This window comes from Poecilia latipinna, unplaced genomic scaffold (genome assembly GCF_001443285.1).
Source record: "Poecilia latipinna isolate Pla-1442-1.1 unplaced genomic scaffold, P_latipinna-1.0 Scaffold758, whole genome shotgun sequence".
Lineage (NCBI taxonomy): Eukaryota > Metazoa > Chordata > Actinopteri > Cyprinodontiformes > Poeciliidae > Poecilia > Poecilia latipinna.
The window spans coordinates 242,944-265,633 of record NW_015113374.1 but is presented as its reverse complement, the minus strand read 5'-3'; the positions used below and the strand labels follow the sequence as shown (position 1 = coordinate 265,633).

At 39.0% G+C, this 22,690-nt stretch overlaps 1 protein-coding gene across 3 annotated transcripts in view; it reads left to right on the top strand.

The window, feature by feature from the left end:
• The window catches only part of LOC106955679 (transducin-like enhancer protein 4), a 49,257-nt gene that overhangs the window by 18,580 nt on the left and 7,987 nt on the right, over positions 1-22,690 (top strand). For 2 of the 3 annotated variants that reach the window (XM_015045981.1, XM_015045983.1), the window contains exons 5-19: positions 4,679-4,741; positions 8,162-8,236; positions 8,702-8,903; positions 10,230-10,246; positions 15,749-15,871; positions 16,240-16,293; positions 16,394-16,546; positions 17,166-17,298; positions 18,035-18,222; positions 19,236-19,312; positions 19,433-19,682; positions 19,764-20,011; positions 20,755-20,902; positions 21,875-22,025; positions 22,403-22,479. In XM_015045981.1, the coding sequence (XP_014901467.1) occupies positions 4,679-4,741; positions 8,162-8,236; positions 8,702-8,903; positions 10,230-10,246; positions 15,749-15,871; positions 16,240-16,293; positions 16,394-16,546; positions 17,166-17,298; positions 18,035-18,222; positions 19,236-19,312; positions 19,433-19,682; positions 19,764-20,011; positions 20,755-20,902; positions 21,875-22,025; positions 22,403-22,479 (1,959 nt within the window). The remainder of the gene's footprint in view (positions 1-4,678; positions 4,742-8,161; positions 8,237-8,701; positions 8,904-10,229; positions 10,247-15,748; positions 15,872-16,239; positions 16,294-16,393; positions 16,547-17,165; positions 17,299-18,034; positions 18,223-19,235; positions 19,313-19,432; positions 19,683-19,763; positions 20,012-20,754; positions 20,903-21,874; positions 22,026-22,402; positions 22,480-22,690) is intronic. The other variant, XM_015045982.1, reaches the window with a different exon arrangement.

Sequence of the window (22,690 nt, the reverse complement as noted above, 5' to 3'; positions counted from 1 at the left end):
ACTTTTGATTGTATCACTTTATTTTCTGGCATTTATTGAAGTATGTGATTAAAAATCTAAACGGAATAGGCTATGATGCTATATAAACATACAACCTCACAAACAGGGCTCTATAGTACCTACTTATTTGACCAAAAGCCTACTTTACAATGCTACATAACATTAGGACTGAATCCCATTTCCTAGCTTTATTCTTGCCATTAGCGCTTCCACTAACCTCCCATCCTCTGCACTTTATTCAAAAGAAGTTTAAACATTCCACTCAGAAATGGGAAGACCATTCAAGATTAATATTAATATTATGTATTCTGTATCGCACAATATTTTGGTGCTTGTTGAGGAACATCAGAAGCATAATTACAAATGGCAAATTACAATTTTACATTTTTAATCATGTAATGTCTGCATAAACACTGCAAGTTCTTGGCTTTGTTGCCTTGCATTTACATCCTGGGTTTGAATCCTAACCTGGGGTCTTTCTGCATGGAGTTTTCACTTTTTCCTTACGTAGGTATGGTTTCTCTCTGGGTACTCTGCCTTCTTACCACAGTCCAAAAAAACATGGCTGTTAGGATGATTGGTCACACTACATTTCCCCATAAAAATGTATGTGTGCTTGCATGCATGTGTTGGCTTGGCAAAGTGTTCAGAGACAAACCTTTTTTGTCCAAAGTTTATAGATAATGGATGAATACTATAAAAAAATTAAGTAATACTTTATATAACTACTCTAACCTACCTGCCTTTACTAAGTACGCTAACATGCAAATGTACTTGTAACATATTGACGAGGCATTAAACTCCAAACATACTTAATGTCTAACAGTCCATCGCACGGCAACACAGTGACACACAGGACAAACAGCCATGCACACGCACGCACGCACGCACGCACGCACGCACGCACGCACGCACGCACGCACGCACGCACGCACGCACGCACACACATATCTAAGGGCATTTTGAGAAGACCAATTCACCTAACAGTCATGTTTCTGGACTGTGGGTGGAAGTCGGAGTACCTGTAGAGAACCCACACATGTGCAGGGAGAACTCCATACAGAAAGACCACTAGCTGGGATTCAAACTTAGGATATTCTTGCTGTAAGGCAACTACCAACTGTCCCACTTCGGAGCTCAATCAAGATTCATAGTTCAATCAATTATGGCAAGTGGTCCTGAAGCACCAAAGCAGCCCCAAATGACCACCACCATGTTTGACTGTGGGGGTGATATGTGGGTGATAAAGATGATAAACTGCAGCTGCCACAGTTTGGTCAAAGGTCCAAATCAGGAGCCTTTAAATATAATGTCCTTTCATTATAAGATGCTTTTAATCATTGTTTTACTCCACAGATCAGGACTGGAGGAAGCGATGTTAGCCAGACTGTCACAGATAAAGTATTTCCACTAGATGACCGACCAAATAAAAGTTCTGAATTTTTAAAAATATTTATTACATTTTCCAAACACATTTGGATTAATTAAATATCAAATTTAAAAAAAAAAAACTGCGCTAGAAAGTAGGGACGCAGTTCACACTGGTCACCATTAAACAAACCACAACATTGTCTTATATTTAAAAAAAATCAGCTATTGTTTCTTTAAAATATATTTTGGACTGGAAAAAACTTTCATAGATTAAGATTTTCTCTTTTTTTTTCCATCAGCGGTTCCCACATTACTTCACATTCTGCAGGTATTCCCACTATATACTTCATCCAAGTTAATCACAAGAGGAAATCCGGTCCAGATGGAGCCCCACGTTGTTTGTGTTACAAATAAATAATGTGATGTTCATCCTCAGCTGCCTATTAATATGCGTTTCTGGGCTAGTCATGTCTTTTGTCTCTGTTTATGTTTGGATTTGAGTTGCACTGGTAGCACTCCCTTTGGGACGGCGGATCAGGCAGCTTCCTGTTAAAAAAAATATCCCACCTGATCTGGAGGAAGTAAGTGCTGTATAATCTTTAAAAGCCAAGCCTCAGGTTCAGTAAAAACATCTGATGAATACAAAGAAGGCTGTGGGGGGCGGGAGGTGGGGTTGCCTTTGCTTCTTGATGTGTGTCTGGGCGTTCGTAAAGTTGTGTTTATGCGTCTGCTGTAGCTTTGCTTGCGCTTCTGGCTGAGGGATTTATTTAAGTGTGCGTTGGGGGTTTGCTGCCGTTGCCTCAGGGGAAGTCTGGTTCCACTGATACCAAAGTTCACCTCTTCAAAGGTTATGTACGTGAAACAAGGTTAGAGACGTAGCCTCTTCTGCTTCTTTTGGCAGACTCTGAAAAAGGTAATTTGCTATTTATTTACCTGATTAATGGAGCAAAAATAAAAACATTTTTTAGACAGCTGCTCCAAAGAAATTGACTAAAATGACAACATTTTAAGAAGTGAATTTCTCTTTATAAGGCACCTTTTAAATTATGTTAATTACCATCTAATTCACATGTTATTAATGAATTAAGCAAAAAGTAATAAAGGAGTGGTTGGTAATCATTCACTTTTGGTCATGATCATAATGGCTGTCAACTAAGATTCAATAGGAACCACAACCCGAAGAGAAAAGACTAAGGTTTAGCTTAGAGAACTAAATCCAGATGTATACAGAACCAAATTATAAACTAAAAACAAACTAAACTCAAAGGAATGAAGTACAATGACAACAACCTTCTTGACACTGAAATGGACTGGAAATGGTAATATACAGTATACAGAACATAAATGAACACCAAGGAAATGATCAAAACAAACACTGAAGGATTGTGACACTATTTAATAAATTAGAATATCAATTAAAAGTTTACATAATATAAATTTGTATTACTGAAGATTTTTAAAAATGTATATTAATTACCTGTATGTCCAGATATGTGGAAAAAACACACAAGCTGTTGAAGGGTATTTTAATTCTTTCACATGAAAGCAAACAGTGTTTAACACAACTACAGTACTTCTAATTTACTACTTTTGTGCAGTTAGTGACATATTTTGTGAGTCTAAAAGGTGCTGAAACCAGTGTGCACTCGCTAAGTGTTGATATTTAATACATTCAGAGCTGCTAAGGTAACACAGAACACCTTGATTGCAAAAAAGGCGACAGCTGGATTTCAAGGCCAAAGATGGATTGCTCCAACTCAGGAATGATGCTCACGTACTCTGATGAAAATGCACTTGACTTTGAAAGGGTGAAAATGTAGGGAGTGTTAACATTATTTCATAAAAATGGAGCAGATGAAAGCTTCATCCCTCATCATTCATGATGTCTGTTTATATGTGTGCACTACAGTATTTCTAGTGCACACAGATTCTCCTCTAGAGGCTTTTACAGTTTCAAAGACAACTTAATGATGGTATTTGCAGTAGTGCCAACTGCAATAATTTGGGCGGTGCATCTTATGAATATGATGATAATTGCAGTGGTTGTGTATTTTGTCTGTGGTAAATCATAGTTGTTGTTTTTTTTTCTGCACAGAAAAATGCGCACACTTGGATGTAAACATTTACACTCCTATTTATATTCAGCTGATCATGACACCCAATCCAAATCTTTAGTGAAAGGTTTTCCTTTGTCTCAGTTTGCGTTTCTATTTTCATCACATTGGTGAACAGTGTGTTTTCTTTTTTTTTTTTTTGGTGACTGTTACTCATTCGTAACTAAAACGAAGAAGACAATGTGCTACATTGTCTTCTTTTTTTCTCTTAATTGTTCGTTTTGCCCTTCACATAACAAGAGTTGTGAAAAGGACAAAACTATCCGAGTTGTTTTGTCTTACAACATTTTACTAAAATACCTCAATGATTACTTAACCCACAGATGTTTGATTATGTAAACAATTCTAGTTCTGATTCTATTGGTCAATATTAAAATTAAAACAACCGCTTTTTGTATAAACTGGGAAAAATAACTGCAGACATTTAGCCAACTTCATCAAGCCTACATTCCAGAAACAAAATAAATAGAATATTAGTATCTAAAGCTACTGTGAGTACAAAGAGAGTTTGGGTTGAGCAATAAACGAAAGAAAAGGAAGGAAGTATGACTGTGATTATTTAAAGTTGGGATTTTCATGGTTTGCATCTGAAGATGCTCCAATGTCCTCTACGCAGCTCCAGAAGGGTTTTGACAGGAGGCTAAATGAACTCCTGTCACTTTTAGCAAACAACAAACATATTGAAGCAAAACACCATGTGGTGCTACACATAACTGAAGCAGGTAAACCCCACAACACACTACATGCAGGAAAAATATATTGAATACCTGATGCAACCTTGCAAGGACAATCGATGTTCTAGGTGATGTTTTTGTGTTAGATCGTGCTCTTGCAGAGAGAAGAGGGGCTACCCAACAACAACAACAACTCCTAAAGTGACTAATAACGTGAGATTTTTGTGCTTTTTGCAGCTTAATATAGAGTCAATCCTCCCAAAGCAGTAGTTAAATGGTAAAAGGAGTTTTTCATCTTTTTCTGAATGTCTCTTAGAGATTAATCCATCCTCTAAATACCATTCATACTTAGCTGTGTGCTAGACTCGGGTTTCCAANGTGACTATTCAGCAATATGGGCTCCTGTTCACAAANCTCAGTGATCTCATCAGCTGAACTTTAAATGAAGAGGACGCCTTCTTGTCTCCTGTTGAATTTGATGTTGATTGTTTTCGCTGCACCCACCCCTCTGTCTTACAGGCGGAGATCGTCAAGCGACTGAATGCAATCTGTGCCCAAGTCATTCCCTTCCTCTCTCAAGAGGTAAGAGTCAAAAATGCCTGTCACAGGGAGTTAAGGAAGAGGTGGGTGAGAGAAAGAATGGGAGGGAGAAGAAACGATTGGGGGAGAATTCTGCGGAGGATTCTGAGGCAAAAAGAGAAAAATACACAGACACACACATAAATGTACACGCAAACACGCAGATTATCCTGGGCTAATCCTCCCTGCTCAGGATAGGCAGATATACTGTGAACTTATCAAATGTCTCCCACTAACATATGCAGGAGCCAGCAGTGAAGTGTGCGTGAAAGAAAATACTTTTTTTTTGTTAAAATACATTTCACTTGTGTGCATCTACAGTGGTGGGTGTGAAACGTGTGCTTTATACACTGTGTTTATTATCCATTCTTAAGGTGTGTGTGCGCGCGTGTGTGTTGCGGTGATAAATCCTCCCTCTAAGGAAGTAACAAACTCTGTGTGTGTTGTGTTGAGGGGTGGGAACAGCAGGAACGAGTGAGTTTGGACTCCGAAAGCTCTCCTCCAGATTAGCCATGGATTAGGAGGCTTTAGGATGGATTAGGAATAATGGCATTAGACTGTGGTGCTTCTACACAGCCCTCAGGCCCACAGAGAGGGGAGGCAGGGAGAGGAAGCTGCTTTGTGTTGGTGCACAGCCTAGCTGTCTGTGTGCATATGAAATGTACCACAATGCCGCTGCATATCATCGTTATTATGCAGGAAATGAGATCAGGTATGTTGAATCTTTGTTTTTATTTTCATACCTGTCACCTTTTTACATTGTTCCCCAATATACTTTGAATTTTCATCTGTGTTGCTACAAATTGCACTCTTCCTAAGCATTGGTTAGTACAGTTCTACTCAGACTATCTCTACACTTCCTTGTTTCCCACAACTCAAAGCAACATTCTTATGTGGGCAGAATCTGCTCTTTACCTCTGCTTAGACCGAAGACGTATCCCAACATTTAAACATCTTGACTCTACATAGGTTCGGCAGAAAACTAAAACTGGAAAAACTAAGCCTACAGTACTTTACAAAATTATACATACCCTTTCAAAGTGTAGTACACTAACAGAAAAAAAAAACAAAACAGCTTGTTATGATTTTCTCACTAAACCAAAATGTCTGAGAAGGAGAGCATGAATGAGAAAAGCTGCCTGTGGTAACTCTGGAGGAGCTGCACAGATCCACAGCTCAGTGGGAGAATCTGTTGACAGGACCACCGACTTTTATGTATTGACAGGCATTGTTGAGAGAAAGCCACAACAATGTAAGAGACATGGAAAACGAGCTGGAAATTGTTCTCTGGTCAGATGAGGCAGCAAATGAACTTTTTGGCCAAGATACTAGGTCAGAGGAGTTCAGTGTGCAGCCAAAATGTAGGGTTGAATTTTCACACATTCAAGTTTGCCAAAAACAGAGACATCCAGTGCGTTCAATACAGTGCATATATTTTTAAAGAAAACTGGCATAGCGTTCTTCATATTCCTGTGTTAGAATGGCCCAGTCAAAGTCCAAAACTGAATCCATTTAAGAATTTGCAGCTGAACATGAAAACTGATGCTTCTTCCGATCTGACTGATCTGAGCTACTGGGCAAGGATTTCAGTCTTCAGATGTTCCCAGCTCGCAGAGCGATATCCTTAAAGACTTGCTGCTGTAATTGCAGCAAAAATCACATCAAAGTTTGTAGTTGCCACTTGGCACGATGTGGAAAGTGGTGTGACTATTTGAATACTGAATGATGTTTGTACAGTTCTGTTTCCAAAAGATCAAGAAATTTTCCACAAATATCCCAGTTTTGCATGGGCTTAGATAATAAAAAAAGATTATTTATAAGATTTTAGTTAATAATGCCCATTTCAGGCTCGTAGTTATTGGAAGAGGAGATGAGAACGTCACAAAATCTGTTTGAAAGTATTTATCAGAGTTTTGGATCTTTACTTGTGTGCATGTCACGTTCTGGTAGGTTAGACTTTGGGAGCCGACGTGTAGCTGAACTCGATGGTCAGGTTCATTTCCACACCTGATAAGCTCTTTCATCTCTGCTTTACTTTGATGTTCTGCGCTCCTGGATGAATCTTCCTGCTCTTTCTGACTGTCTGCATCTGCCTTCCTCTCTCTGTACCCTTTCTGTGACTTTGTACTGCTTGCTGTCTCCCTCTTCCTAACTGTCTCTGTCTCTCCACAAAAATGTCTGTTAATGTGATGAAGGTTTGGCAGCTATTTTGTTTGGAAACATGTCAGATGCTCCAGCAACTAAACGCGCAAGTAAACTGTGTTCAGGATTCAGTTGAGAAGCAAATATTTAACTTTACAGGAAATGTAAGGCAACATTTAATCATAAGGAATGAACTCCTAAAAGCAAAGCTTCAGGCTGTCCCTCATACCAAAGGATCAGAGAGAAACGTCACCGTTAGTTTGTCAAAACAGAATCACCTCAAAACAAAGGGAGAGGAACTCATTTAGTTTATACATCACAACTGTCTATTGATGTTGCTTTTTTTGACTAGTTTGATTTGTCATTTCTTTTGTGGCTCAAGAGATGTGCAAAGTGTTTACGGTGTAGAAACAACTTCCAGTTGCAACTGTTCATCCGCCATCAACTGTGGTCTTGATTACTAGCCTGTGAATTCGCAGGAGGCTTCTCTTCACTTAGCAGAGATCAAGGGGGTTGACGTGTGCAGAGCATACACCAGCTTGATTGGCAGTGCTAACGCCCTCCTCCTGCCTCTGATTGGTGGTTTCTGACTAGGAGCGATGCATTTTGTGTGTTTTTGCAGATGGCAGTAGGACCAAAGGGAGAAGGCTGAGAAGCTTGATTTATTTTTTTTTTCACAAATTATCTCATATTCTATATTATTCTGTCTCAACAAAGTGTTGAGACACAATCCAATGTTCAAAGGGCAAAAATCTTCAAGTGAATGGAATTTTATTGCTTTTTGAACCACTTTACTTTATTTCAGACACTTACTATGACTGGACAGGTAAGAGTCTTAATAATAATAATAATAATGATAATAAAAGTATTTCTTTAATAAAATATTCAAGGGCTCTTAAAATCCCTTGAATGTGAAGCCAAAGGAGCACAAATGTAGATTAATTCTAGTGGTCACCATTTTATTTTATAGCTGTTCATGTCGTTGTAAAACAAAGGGAGATTACTTTGAACTCCATTAGTAATTGACCCTCATTTTACATAAAAATTTATTACCCTATTAAACTATTTCCCGTGGAGTCAGTGGTTTCATTTGCTAGTTTAAGTCTTTTGAACCAGCTTGTTTCTTAGTTTCTAAATTATGTTCTCATTTAGAGTAGTGTAATTAGTGTCAGTAAAAGTTTGTTTCTCAGATTCTCCCAATGTTTTTAAAAATCTAATTTTCTTCTTTAAGGAAATATTTCTCACTCAATCTGCTGCTGATATTTCCTTTCTGTCCATCAGCACCAGCAGCAAGTGGTGCAGGCTGTGGAAAGAGCCAAGCAGGTCACCATGGCTGAACTCAACGCCATCATAGGAGTGAGTTTAACACACACACACACACACACACACACACACACACACACACACACACACACACACACACATGCAGACAAAATCAATAAGTAAGATTCAGATAGTGTTTTAATTTGGATGAGAATGTCAGCAAGGAAAACAGGACTCAGGGTTGACTTCAACTATAAGAATTTATTTTAAATCTAACTCAAAATAATACATTTTAATCTCATTTTTTGGGTGTAATACTTGATGATTCTCTCTGAAATCTTCTCAATATGGCATTTAAAGAGATCTGTTGCTCAAAATGATCTGTAAAAAAGTTTTTTTCAACGATTACTTAAAATCTATTCCACATTTTGAGGGAATCAAGCTTTCCTTCTGCGCACCGAAGTTCAAGCTAGAGTGAAAGTGCTTCAGATGCTGCCACTTTTGAGCATTTCCATTCCCACATACAAACTGTAACCTGTGTGTCCGTATGTGGATCAGCAGCAGCAGCTCCAGGCTCAGCACCTCTCCCATGGCCACGCCATTCCGGTCCCGCTCACCCCCCATCCAGCAGGCCTGCAGCCCCCTCTGCCCCCCGGTGCCAGTACTGCCAGCCTGCTGGCTCTGTCATCAGCTTTGAGTCACCAGCTGCCACTTAAGGATGAGAGGAAACACCACGAGAACAACAGTGAGCACACGAGAGGCAAGTCTGGCTCTGGGCGGGTCTAACGATGAGTAACTTTCAGAGAACATCTGTTTTAATTAGCCTTATAATTTCCACTTATTCTGTCATATGCAGTGGCTTATCATTTCTTTCACATGGCCTCACATTAAATCAGGCGCTTCTTTTTTGTGGTTTATGTCAGTTTAGATTAACATTATAATTTCTGACTGTTTAAATGCTTGAAAAATATATGAAAGCTGAGAGACTTTGAAACATGATAGGGTTTTAAAAATAATCCTAACACTGTTTCACATGTTTTGATAATCATATCACTGCATGCTCCTGCTATCTACAGGCGTCTGTTGCTTCTTCATATTTAGTTCCCCTAATGACCAGCAGGTATAACTGTTTAAACACAGATCCAACAGCAAGTAATTTTAATTTGCCTGTTAGGAAGGCAAAAACCACCATGTTGCCCTTTTTGTTTTCTGCACCGAGATCAGCTTTTATTCTTCTCTGATCTGATTTCCAGCTGGAGTATTTAATTACTGTTCACGGAGTAGATATGCTTGTGTGTATATGATAGAAACGGTGCATGCCACCACTTAATTATTTTGTTGTAACAAGGCTGTGAGGGTTTTTTTTTTTTTTTACTGTGCATTCGAGCAGTTGACCCTGTAGAACAGTTAACATGAGCTAATGAAGCAAGGACTCACATGCATTAGCAGAAGAATCAATAAAAATGCAATCTGAACTAACATTACCTGCATCCAACAGCATTACTCAACTCAGTCAGTTAGTTTGGGGGAAAAACTGTGAAAAGTTCTTTGCGTTTTGCTGGTTTGGTGCCATGATTCTAACACACCTGCGTAGCTCCGTACAGCAGCAGCAGGTCTCCTTCACTGCCGCACAGGCGTAAACCCAGCGCGAGCGTCGTAGCGTTTAAAGGCAGCTCGGAAAAACAGGTTTCGATATGTTAACAACGGATTAAACAGTTTTAACTGCTGATAAAAGTGACAGAGCACACAGATATGGGAAGTGTGGAAGCCTCTACTGTATCAAATTGACAGAGGAATAACAGAGAGTTGGCCACTCTAAGGTAAAAACCCAGAGCATACAGCGTTCATGTTTTTTTTTTTTTTTTTCATCCAGACGGCTTCCCGCGCCACCCCTCCTGCAATGGCACGGCGCCCCCCCCAGGGGGCGCGCCCCACAAATTGGGAACTTCTGCTGTAGTACTCTGATGTGGTTGTTTAATATGGGTCTATGTCAGTTTTGCTTTAGTGTTTGAATATTTTATTAAGTATATTTCTCTCTCTGTGTCTCTCTCTCTTTCCCTCTCTCTCTTGCCTTTCACCTCCTCAGACAGAGATTCAGTTAAGGTAAGTCCTTTCAGTCTTTATTATCCTCATAACAAGAACCATCCAGAGCTCAAAGATTTACTGTATCTTCATTTGCGATGATCAACCAGTATGTCTGAAGGACGTCCAGGCTACATTTGAGCGCATAATCCTTTCTGACTCACTTTCTGACACTGAATCGGACTAAATCAGTACGAGAAGCAAATTTTTCTGCATTACAAAATGGTTAGCTTTATCCAGTAATTGTTACACATTTCTAGATCTGAATGAAGTTTTAAGCTTCTTCTTATCCATTGAATAATTTTTCAAAATGTATATATTCAAAAATGTGCTTTTAAAAACTAAAATATAAGTTACGACAGAAGCCGAGCAGAAGCTAAAAACGAAGGAGTTCAGGAACAGATCATGGTTACATCCAGTGAGTGTGGTAAATTAGTCCCTTAAGCGGCACAGACCCCACCCCCCAAAGGAAAACATTTGGCTTGTTGAATACTCAGTGAGCAGATTAGCATGTCTTTATGTGAGCAAGCTGAGCTCACATGCTTGAACACACAGTTTAGAGAAATTGCGCGTGTGTTTGTGTGTGTGTGCCTTTTCCGATTTAAAGGAATTTTCTTTAATGTTTTAATATGTTATCTCCTGCCCACCATGTAGCAGATCCTCAACCAACACACACACACACACGCACACACACGCGCACACACGCATCATTACTGCTGTAATTAGTAGGTGTATGTGAGCACGCACATATGCGTGAACATGCGTGTGGCTGTGTTTCTGAGGTCATCAGAAATTAGCGATAAAGACGGAGCGGCCAGAATGATAAATTCCTTTCATTAGCGCTCAGTGAGAAATCTCCCTCACACACATACACAAACACACAGAGATGCTCTTTGACACTGCGGCCAACAGTCACTCCATGAAACCAATAAGCCGTTTGTCAGTGATCTGCCGTTGCCTTGGCTACAGTCCACAGAGTACAGTTTGTGTGAATTGCATGAACATCTGTGCCTTGATGTCCTTGGAATTAGGTCCTCACACTCCGATAAAGGTGTGTGGGTATGAAGCGAGCTGCAGCACGTGCGTCTGCAGACCTATTGTAACCCGTACAGGCAGTCAATTAAACAGTCATGGTGTGTTCAAGGACAGAGCCTTCTGAGAGCGTTTGTTGCTGCTGGTAGAAATGAGTGTGAGGGTAATAGTTGGTTCAGGGTTCGATTATTTACATCATTGAGTTGATTATGAGGTATTTGCAATATTCCCATTCAGTCTGAGTTATGTAGACTAAAACTGGCTGCCTCATCACAAAGTTTCTAAATTTGTAAATCATTTGACACTGTGGACCAAAGTATTTAGCTAAATATTCTTCTCAACATAAGCATCTCTAATGAAGCATCTTACTGGTTTGCAGATTACTTGGCTAATAGGACACAATGTGTTCAAATGGCTGGGGCAAATTCCTGTTTTGTTAAGATTAAAAAAGGAGTACATCAAAGATCAGTCATAGGGTTCATGTTAATCACAATTTGTCAAAGACAAATTTGTCAGTTTTATGCAGATGATTGTGCGATTTACTGTTCTTATTGAACTGCACAGGGATCTACATTTCTACAGGCTCCTTTTGATGAAGTGCAGATTTTCTTGAGCCACTAACATTTGTTTGAAATGGTGAAATGCTTTTTTCAAATTCATCTGTTCGCTGAGAGCATCTCCCCAATAAGAAGGGGAGGTAAATTTATTACGAGGGTCACTGGTTATTTATCTGGGATTAATTATTGATGAGAAGCTTTCATTTTAAACTTCATGTGAAACATTTAATCTCCAAATTAAAGGTGATTATTATGTACTACAGAAATAAATCATGTTTCTATCCCTAACTGATACAAAAAGTAGGTCCAAAAATACAGAGTGATGCTGACAGTTTCATGTGGCAGTTATTAGATAAAGTTAATTTACTGATTGGAAAAGTATCACACCGATCACCTGTTTGATCCAATCAAACTAAAAACCATCTAATTCTTGTCACCAGCTGATTTCTCTGCGTGTCTCTACTGGAGCACATTACAGCTTTTTGCTTGTGTGGAAACTGCGATATGCAACTTACTTTTGAGATTTTTGTTATATTCTGTCTCATTTTATTTTTGCTTGCAAACAAGCTTTGCAGCCACAGTCCATTTCTCTTTGTCAGTGCTGGGATGCTCTTTTATAAAACTCTGACTGCAGCGTGTCGCCTCGCCTTCCATGCTGGGCTGGCTGCAGAGAAAGAAACAAATGAACAGGCCAAGAGAGATGGATTAAACCAAATAACTACCACCCAGACTTCAAAAGCCTCTGGGTTTGTGCAGAACTTTGTGCAGAATAAAGGTGAGAAACAAAAAAGTGGATATTTTGCTGCCTAATTGGGTGAGCGACCATCTGAGCTGTTAATCAAAGAAAAATAAATATAATTGGACCGCTGGTCACAGCTTAAACATTTCAGCCCGGGCAGTAACCCCTCTGTCTCACATTTTTACGCATTGGGTTGCTCTCCTCCATCAAAGATCATTGTGTGGTGTATTAAATCTACATTAGCATCCTGCCGTTTGGGGATAAAAGCCAGCATGCGCTCATTGCCGGAGCAACAAATACAGTCCGCGGCCGTGCATGGTCCCTGCTCAGCTTTGGGGGAAAATGCGGGCCGTTGATTCAAGGGACAGTTCTAGGTGAGGCTAACTGGCACATCTGTGATGCGTATTTGCAGGGTTAGTGGCTGTGGTGAGACCCAGAGACACCTCTACTCCATATCTAATTGAATGTCTTATCAAAGTGTGTGACAAAATGTGGAGACAGAAATGAAACGGACTAATTTGTGCAGAATGTATGACTGCTTGCTCTGTGTAGCCTTTGATGTACACGGTTGCTTTTCTGAGCGGCTCTTAAAGGGTCCGTCTGTCACCAAGTAACAAAGTCACATTTAGGGATGACATTATTACCAACTTTAGTGGTTGCCATGGTAAAAATTTTGTTGGTTATTTTTGCAGTTTTAAAAATAAAATACAGTAAAAACATATGTGGCCAAGGCATGCATGGATTAGCAGACTTCCCCTGGTGCCTGCAGTCACCGTCCATGCAGCTAATGCAAACTCTTTAACCAGTTGGCAATTTTGCTGTCAGTTTGTTGGACTTTTTAACCAGCTGATCATATATATTGGGCTAATTGTACTGCAATCGAGAGTCTATTACTACTTTCCAAAACTTCCAATATAGTAATAAAGATTATGCATAAACCACATCGGGGAAACATTATCCGTATTCTCAAAGGATCTTCACGAAACTCCAATAATATTGATAACAGTGATGATTTATACAATAACCATGATCAAACAAATTCCTCCAGGTTTTCTGTTGGTTTTGGGAACAAACTCCATTACATGGATTTTTAATATGTGTTAAGAATTAAAAAAGAAAACAGATTAAATCACAAAACCTATGTTGACTAAAAATTTTAATTTTTACAGATCATTTTAGTCAACATCATAGATTGTGTTGCTGAATCATGTCAGCCGTAGTTTGAAGTTAGGATGAATTAATCAAGACTGACACTGAAGTAACGCCTAGAGAGAGGATTCCTAAAGTGAATGAAAAATGAAACAAGAGGCTACAGATACCATTATCAAGAGTCGCAGAATCAATTGGATACGGGAAGTAAATGTAATTATGATGTCAGTGAAAATTAATACTTTCACTCACCCACACTGAAGACTTTGTCACAGTTACAATGCTCGCTCAGCCGGCGGGGCCTTCATTTGTCTCCACAGCAAAATTAATTTGCTTTGATGTTTTTGAAAAGAGCTAATTTGCAGGCTAATTAATCTAATCAGCCTGAAAAGGAGGCGACAGAGAGGGATGGCTCAACTTGCTCCTCCATCACTCATGAAGAGACACACGCCCATACACACACACACACGTGCACACACACACACTGATATCTGCAGATTATTTGCACATCCAGAGGACTAAAATGTAAACAGGAACAAGTGCTCCACACACACACAAACACACGCAGCTTCACCCTTCCCCCCGCTCAGAATCGTTGTCATCAACACTTGCAGCACGGCAAAGGGCAGTGAAAAGGTTACAGGCGTGAGTTAGTGGAAAGGTCGAGCTAAAGGTCTTGTTTTATTTTATTTTTTTTCTTTCTGTCCAGTGTATTCTGGGTGAGCAGCGCCTCCCAATGTGGGAGAGACGGGGCAAAGATATTCAGAGGAAGCGGGGCAATCTCTTCGTCTGCTCCTCAAAGAACATTAATTGATATTTAAAAGATGCAAAGCTCGATTGGGAATAAGCAGCATCAGTGGCACAATCACTCTGTTAAGGCTGCTTCACTGTTTTGTTGTAATAAAATAGGAGTATTCAACAGATAGTAGGGTTGATCTTTAAATTATTTCGTAGAATCTTCCCTGATACCATGAGGCGGAGAAGCCGCGACTAACCCACATGTCGTTTTGAATGTGATATTAAGGGAAAGATGTAAAGCATGTGGGAGAGACACACTTTTAATTTTACAGTACATTCAATGTCCTTTTTAAACCCAGAAACTGCCTTAGCTAAACATGTAAAAAGTGTGCTTTGACTGGAATTTTAGTTTAATCTGCTTTTGCAAAAAATTGCAAAGGGGATCAGTAACCAACACCTCTTAAAATAAAAACCCAAAGCATTCATTAATTCACCTTAATCAGTCGTGAAGCTATCGTCAGCTCATTTATTTTATTTCAGTGGTATAATCTAACACATAATTTGCAGCTGCTCTCCAAAAATGAGCTTTGGAGATTTTTTTATTTATTTTTGTCTTCCTGACCGTTCTCGTTTTATTCGCAGTGGCAGAATAAAATTGGGTTGTTGTCCAGAAAAACAACTAAAATAAAGAACAGCTGGGTGCCTTTGCCATGTCATAGTTATCCTAAAGGAAACATGAAGTTGTTGATTACAAATGAACAGTTGCTAGATGCTCCAATCAATTAAAATTTTTTCTACTCAATAGTTTAAATAGACTCAGATTAAATGTACATATGTGGATTTGTTTTATGGTGTTTTAGCAGGAGTGCTATAACTATCAGGAGCTCCATATTTTCATGTTAGTGTTTTAGAGCTATTAAAAGCTGCTTTTGGTGACAACAGATCTGATTTGGAGAAGAAATTGTAGATAATTTGTCCAGTTGTATGAGTTACGCTACGATTATCTATAACTGTCTTTCACTGCCTTATCTGTCTCAGTAAAAGTTAAATTTTTTGATTGTTTCATTCAAAATATAAACTGATTTAGTCTTATTCTGGTGCATGGATAAATTACCTTAGTCTAAAACTAAGTGTTGAATACATAAAATATTTTCAGTTAAAATTATCTACTTTTAAGCTTTAGAAATTTGATTTAAAATCCATCAAGAAGAATTACTATATCATGTTTTATTCTACAGACATCTGATTTATAAGTGATAACAGAAATTGCTGCTCAAATTAGTTTAACATGTTTGTTTTCTGCTTCAGAGTTCATCCGTGTCTCCATCAGCCAGTTTCCGGGCTGGAGAGAAACATCGGAGTTCCAGCGATTTTTCATCCGAGAGCAAGAAGCAGAAGACGGATGACAAGGAACTGACCTCCAGCCGCTATGTGAGTGATGAGCTTAAACCCTCCGACTCTGGGCAGTGGAGGAGATGTATGATTAAATATTTTATCACTGCAAGAAAAAATTGGAAAATTTATCTCAGTTCTTGAGTCTGTTTTTACTATACTTTGTTTAGAAGAGCCGAGGAAAGAAATAGAGAAAAGCTTGGGAGATGAAAAGCAGATTAACATGTCAAGCCACTAGCTTTCAATTTGTCCTTTATGTTTTCTTATGTTGTCAAAGACAAAGAGTTAGAGCAGACTGATTGGAAAATATTGTGAGGCCATTTTACTCACAATATTTGAATGAAATAAATATATTCTATTTCATTCAGTTTTCAAAAATGTAAGCTACATTTCTGTGTGAATCCCAGGAAAGTGATGGAGAAAAGAGTGACGACAACTTGGTAGTGGACGTCTCCAATGAGGTACCAGGAAGCTTTTTATTCTTAAGATGCCATATTTTTTGTTCATCTGTTAAACATGTAACCTTGTTTCTTTGAAAACATCTGGGCTCACCCACCTCAGGATCCTACGTCTCCTAGAGGAAGTCCCGCCCACTCTCCTCGGGAGAACGGATTGGACAAAAGTCGCCTGCTAAAGAAAGACGCCCCCCTGAGTCCTTCATCTATCGCCTCCTCCAGCAGCACACCTTCATCCAAGTCCAAAGAGATTAATTTGGTGAGTCATTTGGGAGATTATCGCCTTTTCATCTGATTAAATTCTGTTTTAAGACATTTATATCAGTGTAAACGTTCAAGCGAGTCATTGTAAGTAAAGTATGAAGAAATGTTCTGATGATAAATATCTTAATGCATCAGGATATAATAAATGCTTTCTGGACTCCACCAGGTTAAATGATTTTACAGTCAAATAAATGAAGTCTAGACCCAATTGAAGTGATGGGACCTTATCTGAGTTGTGCAAAAACAAATCTGCACACCTCAAAAAAAGTGGCTCTACAACTTGAGTTTATAGCTCTTGTTTACTTTCTTACAGCATCTCCATTTAAGATTCATGTTTGCTTCAAAAATCTTTACTGTATCTGTCATGTAGTAGAGTTGGATTTGAAAAGTTTTAGAACTTCAGAGCTATGATATGTCCTGATACTTAAACTAAATAAGTAGACATTTTAGTATACTTGTTTTGTTTGTGGGTTTCGTAATTAAGAAAAAGTGCTGAGAACAAAAACCTAATTTTGGCATATCCTTATTGTTCCTACTTAGGTTGTGAATTGCTTTGCATCCTTTCTAGATGTAAATTTACATTTGCTCTTCTTTTGTTGGTATTTTGGATTTAGAATGAAAAATCTACAACCCCTGTGTCTAAGTCCAGCACCCCAACCTCCCGTTCTGAGGCTCCCACACCCAGCAGCACCTCCACCCCTGGCCTGAGGCCTGCACCGAGTAAACCCACAGGAGCCGAGCTGCTGGGTCAGTCCTGATCGTAGCCGGTCGTAAAGCATCTTTACAGCAACGAGAAGCATGGAAGTCAAAAGGAATCACAAAGAACTTTAAATACCAATAAGCCTTCCTCAGATTCGAGTACAGACAGTTTGAACATTGTAATGTTTCCAGTATACTTATTTTCTTAGACAATGCTAAATTTTGAGCAAGATGTTTAAATGATCTTTCATAATTCTTATGTCATTTCTACATGTTATATTTCAAAATACAAAAAAAAACATATTGACACATTTCTGTATCTGAAGAAGTAGACCATGTTCTTTTGTTTGTTTTAATTAATATTTCTAATCAAAACCTCAATTTTAATCATGCTTTTAAAATATTTTTCGTAATGTTTTCATACTCAATGAAGAGAATATATATATACATACACATATATATATATATATATATATATATATATATATATATATATATTTAGCAATGTATTATTTTATGTATATATTTATTCTAGTTTTCTTTTCTTCTTTTTTGCCTGTATCTGCACCAGTAATACTTGTATGTATGTGTGTATATGTGTGTATGCATATATAGCCACACTTTCTCTGTGTATTCTGGTAGCCAAGCAACAACATTTTGTTGCCAAATTCACTGTTGTGTCTGTGCAACGACAATAAAGTAAGTCTAAGTCTACTAAGGAATTTGTGCCTGTCCTCACACTGTTTCAGGAACCATCGTAACTTCTGCCTTCGTTGTCTTCCAGCTTCCGGTCTCCGGACGCCGCTCGCAGTGCCCTGCTCGTACCCCGGACCGTTCGGAATGGTTCCTCACCCCGGCATGAACGGAGAGCTGAGTGGAGCGAGCGCCGCCTACTCCGGCCTGCACAACATCTCCCCACAGATGAGCGCAGTGGCCGCCGCTGCCGTGGCGGCATATGGACGCACGCAAGTGGTACCAGGACTTTCACAGAAACACACATCTGTGATCATGTTCAAAACAGAAACATGCAAAATAACGGAGACACTATTTGAATCAATTTGAGCTAAAATATTGAGTTAACAGAAAATGAAACAATCATTATTAAAATGTTTCGCTTTATTCAAGCAAGCTTTTCACAGTTTTCTGCTTAGTGCTGCTGTTTGATCTGCTTACATCAGGCTTGGTAGATACTTGGTAGGTTCTTTAACTTGTCTACTCAAACCTCACTGATGATGATTTTTGAAAGCCTTCTGCCAGATCTCCTGATATCGGATTGACCTCAGATATTCCCTGGTAGATCTCAGAGTTTTGTCTGCAACCTCCAGTGTTTGTCTTCGATGTAAAAATTTGACTTAAAATCTTGTAGTGTGCTGCTGGCCGTAGAGTGAAGGTCACCGACCGCGAGAGAGCAGTCAGTCTTACTAACAACACAAACAGAAAAGAACTGCTTTAACCTTTAAAGAGAGCTAAAATTTTCTATTTGAAAGAAAAGAAAAAATCTCCTTAAAAAAATAAAAAAAGCAAAGAAAGAGAGTGGTAGAAAGCATTTCTCGAGTTCTACAGAAGTCCTCCTAATCTGAAGTTTTCCTTAGATTTGACAGAATAATTTCAAGTGTTTTTTTTTATAATGATTCGAATTGGGCATTAATGTTACTATGACAATGTCTCTGTTGTCCATTTACATCACCTTACCGTAAATGAAGTGATAGTAAAATCTGTTTAACATTGAAAAAGTGATTTAAATATCTAGAATTAATTGTTAACATAAAATTTGCCTGCTTATCTAACTCTTCAAATATTTTTCTTTAGTTCCCAGCTTTGACTTTTTTTTAAGAATTGTTGCTTCTAACAATTCTAGCATTGTTCTCTCTTAAGCTTCATTATCACATTTTTCAAGCAGCTCTGCTTTAATTAGAGATGACTCATGTAACAAAAGCATTTCACAGCGGTGTGTAGTTGAACTGTCGTCCTCTTGCTTTGTTTAGGTGGGATTTGATCCTCACCATCACATCCGTGTCCCAGGGCTTCCTCCCAACCTGTCAGGAATTCCTGGTGGAAAACCGTAGGTTTCCTCACCTCAGTTGTTAATGTCAGAGACACACCAAGAAAGACACCTGATTTTGTCGTTATCCTTTCATTTCACTCTCTTTCTTATTTCTTTGCCACTCTTTGTCCCCTCCAGAGCTTATTCCTTTCATGTGAGCGCTGACGGACAAATGCAGCCTGTGCCTTTTCCTCCAGATGCTTTGATCGGCCCTGGCATCCCACGCCATGCACGACAGATCAATACTCTCAGCCATGGAGAGGTGGTGTGTGCTGTCACCATCAGTAACCCGACTCGTCATGTCTATACCGGGGGCAAAGGCTGTGTGAAGGTGTGGGATATCAGTCATCCGGGTAACAAGACCCCTGTTTCCCAGCTGGACTGCCTTGTAAGACCTGTGCCTTGATCCTTATATTCCAGACGGTGTCAGTAAGTGCATGTTATACAGTGTTTTTTTCTGTTGCTTCAGAACAGGGATAACTACATCCGCTCATGCCGCTTGCTTCCGGATGGACGGACGCTAATTGTCGGGGGCGAGGCGAGCACTTTGTCAATATGGGATTTGGCTACACCAACTCCTCGTATCAAAGCAGAACTGACTTCATCCGCACCAGCCTGTTATGCTTTGGCCATCAGCCCTGACTCCAAGGTCTGCTTTTCCTGCTGCTCTGATGGAAACATAGCTGTCTGGGATCTTCACAACCAGACTTTGGTTCGGTAGGTGGCTACAGATTGGTAATGTAGTGATTGTATTTCCTTGAGTGAACACATGAACTTGAGTATGACAGAGTTTTAGGGCCACACTAATGAAATATTTATTTATTTTTTTAATTATGAGAATGAAGTAATAAAATTGCAAAAAATTAAGTCATATCGTGAAAATAGTCATGTGAGAATAAAATTGAAATAGTATGAGAATAAAGTCATAATATTACAAGAATAAAGTTTATTCTCAACATATTATGACTTTATTCTTGTATTTTTTTTTACTTTTTTCTCGTAAAATTTTAATTTTATTTTTGTAATACTGTGACTTCATTCTTGTAATATTATGACTTTATTCTCATTAGTTTATTTTGATAATTTTATGACATCATTCTCATAATTTTAGGTTTTTAAATTTTTCTTTATATGGCCCTAATACTCTGTCACAATTGAGTGACATCCATTCTGCATCGCTAATATTACGTCAGCCCACCATTTGTAGCATTTACATCTTTATCTGAGTGTGTTTATTGGAGTTTTTCCACATTCTTCCTAAAGTGCATTTGTGAGGTCAGACACTGATGTGGGACAAGAAGGGCTGGCTTACAACATCTGTTCTAATTCAACCCAACTGGACTGAGTTATGTTCCAGAAACCACACACCTGCTGTTATTTTTGGATGTTCATGAACTACTTTTTGTTTCTACTACTTATTGTTAAATAATATGGGTGTATTTGTGCATGACTCTCTGCAGGCAGTTTCAGGGCCATACAGATGGAGCCAGTTGTATAGACATCTCTAATGACGGAACTAAACTTTGGACTGGAGGTCTGGATAACACCGTTCGGTCTTGGGATCTGAGAGAGGGACGGCAGCTGCAACAACACGACTTTACTTCCCAGGTTTGCAAGAAACACCAAAGCAATACGTATACTGTCTTAAATATTTTTATTAACCTCTTTTAAGCTTATATTTCCATATAATTCTTTAAAACTCAGTCCCTCTACCACCTTCATAATGTAAGCTGTTGCACTGGGGGAACATAGGCTTGGTTATTACCAAACTTATTGTACCAGTAGTTTCTGTTACTTGTAAAGTAAAAATGTTGCAGACTGGTAAAAATTGTACATCACTGGACAAGTCCCTGCCAATAGCAGAGTGTGTCATTATCGTCTGTGCTTTTGATTTATTGCAGTAATTTACCAGCTCAGTTCAGAGCATTTAACCCACACTAAAGGCCAGACCATTTTTGTCATGCCCTCAAATACTTTTAAAGCCAATAATACTTGCAGTTTGAATTCACTTTTTTTCAGGTAAGAAGAAATGCAGCAATAACAGACCATTATTGCAATTTTCCTGAATAGGACCCATTTTGCAACCTCAGTTTGTACATGAAGGCGTGAGTGTGCATTAAAGAGATTTGAGAGAGAGATGGAGCACAAGACAGGGAGCAATAAGGCTGATAAAGTTCTACAGTCTCAGCAAGTTTATCAACCACTGTTTCTCTGCTAAAATATGAGTCTTTTACAGGTTTTTCACATTTATACAACATATTCATGAGCACATTTTTGATTTTACTATGCTGAATGTTTTAAACACTACATATGATGAAATTCATCATCTAGTATAATAAGATCTGGGGTGCTGTGGTGGCACAGGGGCAAAGGACAACCCACGTATTGAGGCCTTAGTCCTCCTGGCGGTAGTTTCAGGTTCACCTCCCGGCCTTGCGACATTTGCCACATGTCTTCCCCCTCTCTCATTACCCTCTTTCCTGTCAAACAAAGGCCTCTAGACCCAACAAAACCTTAAGAAACAAAAAAACATCTAATATAATAAGATATTTAAAAGAGGACTGTTTGTCTTTTTTGCAGATCTTCTCTCTGGGTTACTGTCCAACAGGGGAGTGGCTAGCTGTGGGGATGGAGAACAGCAACGTAGAGGTCCTGCACGTCACCAAGCCTGACAAGTACCAACTCCATCTACATGAAAGCTGTGTGCTCTCACTAAGATTTGCTCACTGTGGTAAGAGTGCAACGTGGTCAGGGGGACATAAATGACATCAAATGAAGCTCCCTTGTTTAATTCTTGATTTAGACACAAACAGGTGAAATTCTGGACCACTAACCAGTATTCTCAGTGTTTTGAATTGGTTAGGCTTAAACATTTATTTGTTCACCTAAGAGGTCATACCTAAAGCAAAAGAAAAAAATTACGTGCACGTACAAAACATTATAGTCTTCTATATTTATATAGACAACTCTATATTACAAAAAATTTGACCAGGGAAGTTCTCCACATTCAAAGTGAAAATACAAGAAAGCTGGAGGTGCAGGTTGATTTTTTTTTCTTTTTCTTTTTAATGTATACGTTTTAACCGTGTTCTGTTTCGTTCCTTGCAGGGAAGTGGTTTGTGAGTACAGGAAAAGACAATCTACTCAACGCGTGGAGAACTCCATATGGAGCCAGCATTTTCCAGGTGAGGGGGGCAGAGCATCCCACCACAAATGCATCTAGGAACTTTCTGTTTAGAGACACATATATACAGTGCAATATCTTTTCTTGTCTTTTAAAGACAAGCTCGGGTCCTCTACCAGAGGCCTGGGAGCTTGAGGGTTCTGCGCAGTATCTTGGCTGTGCCTAGAACTGCACATTGTTGTTCCTGGGATCTGTTTGAGCCACTGCTCCAG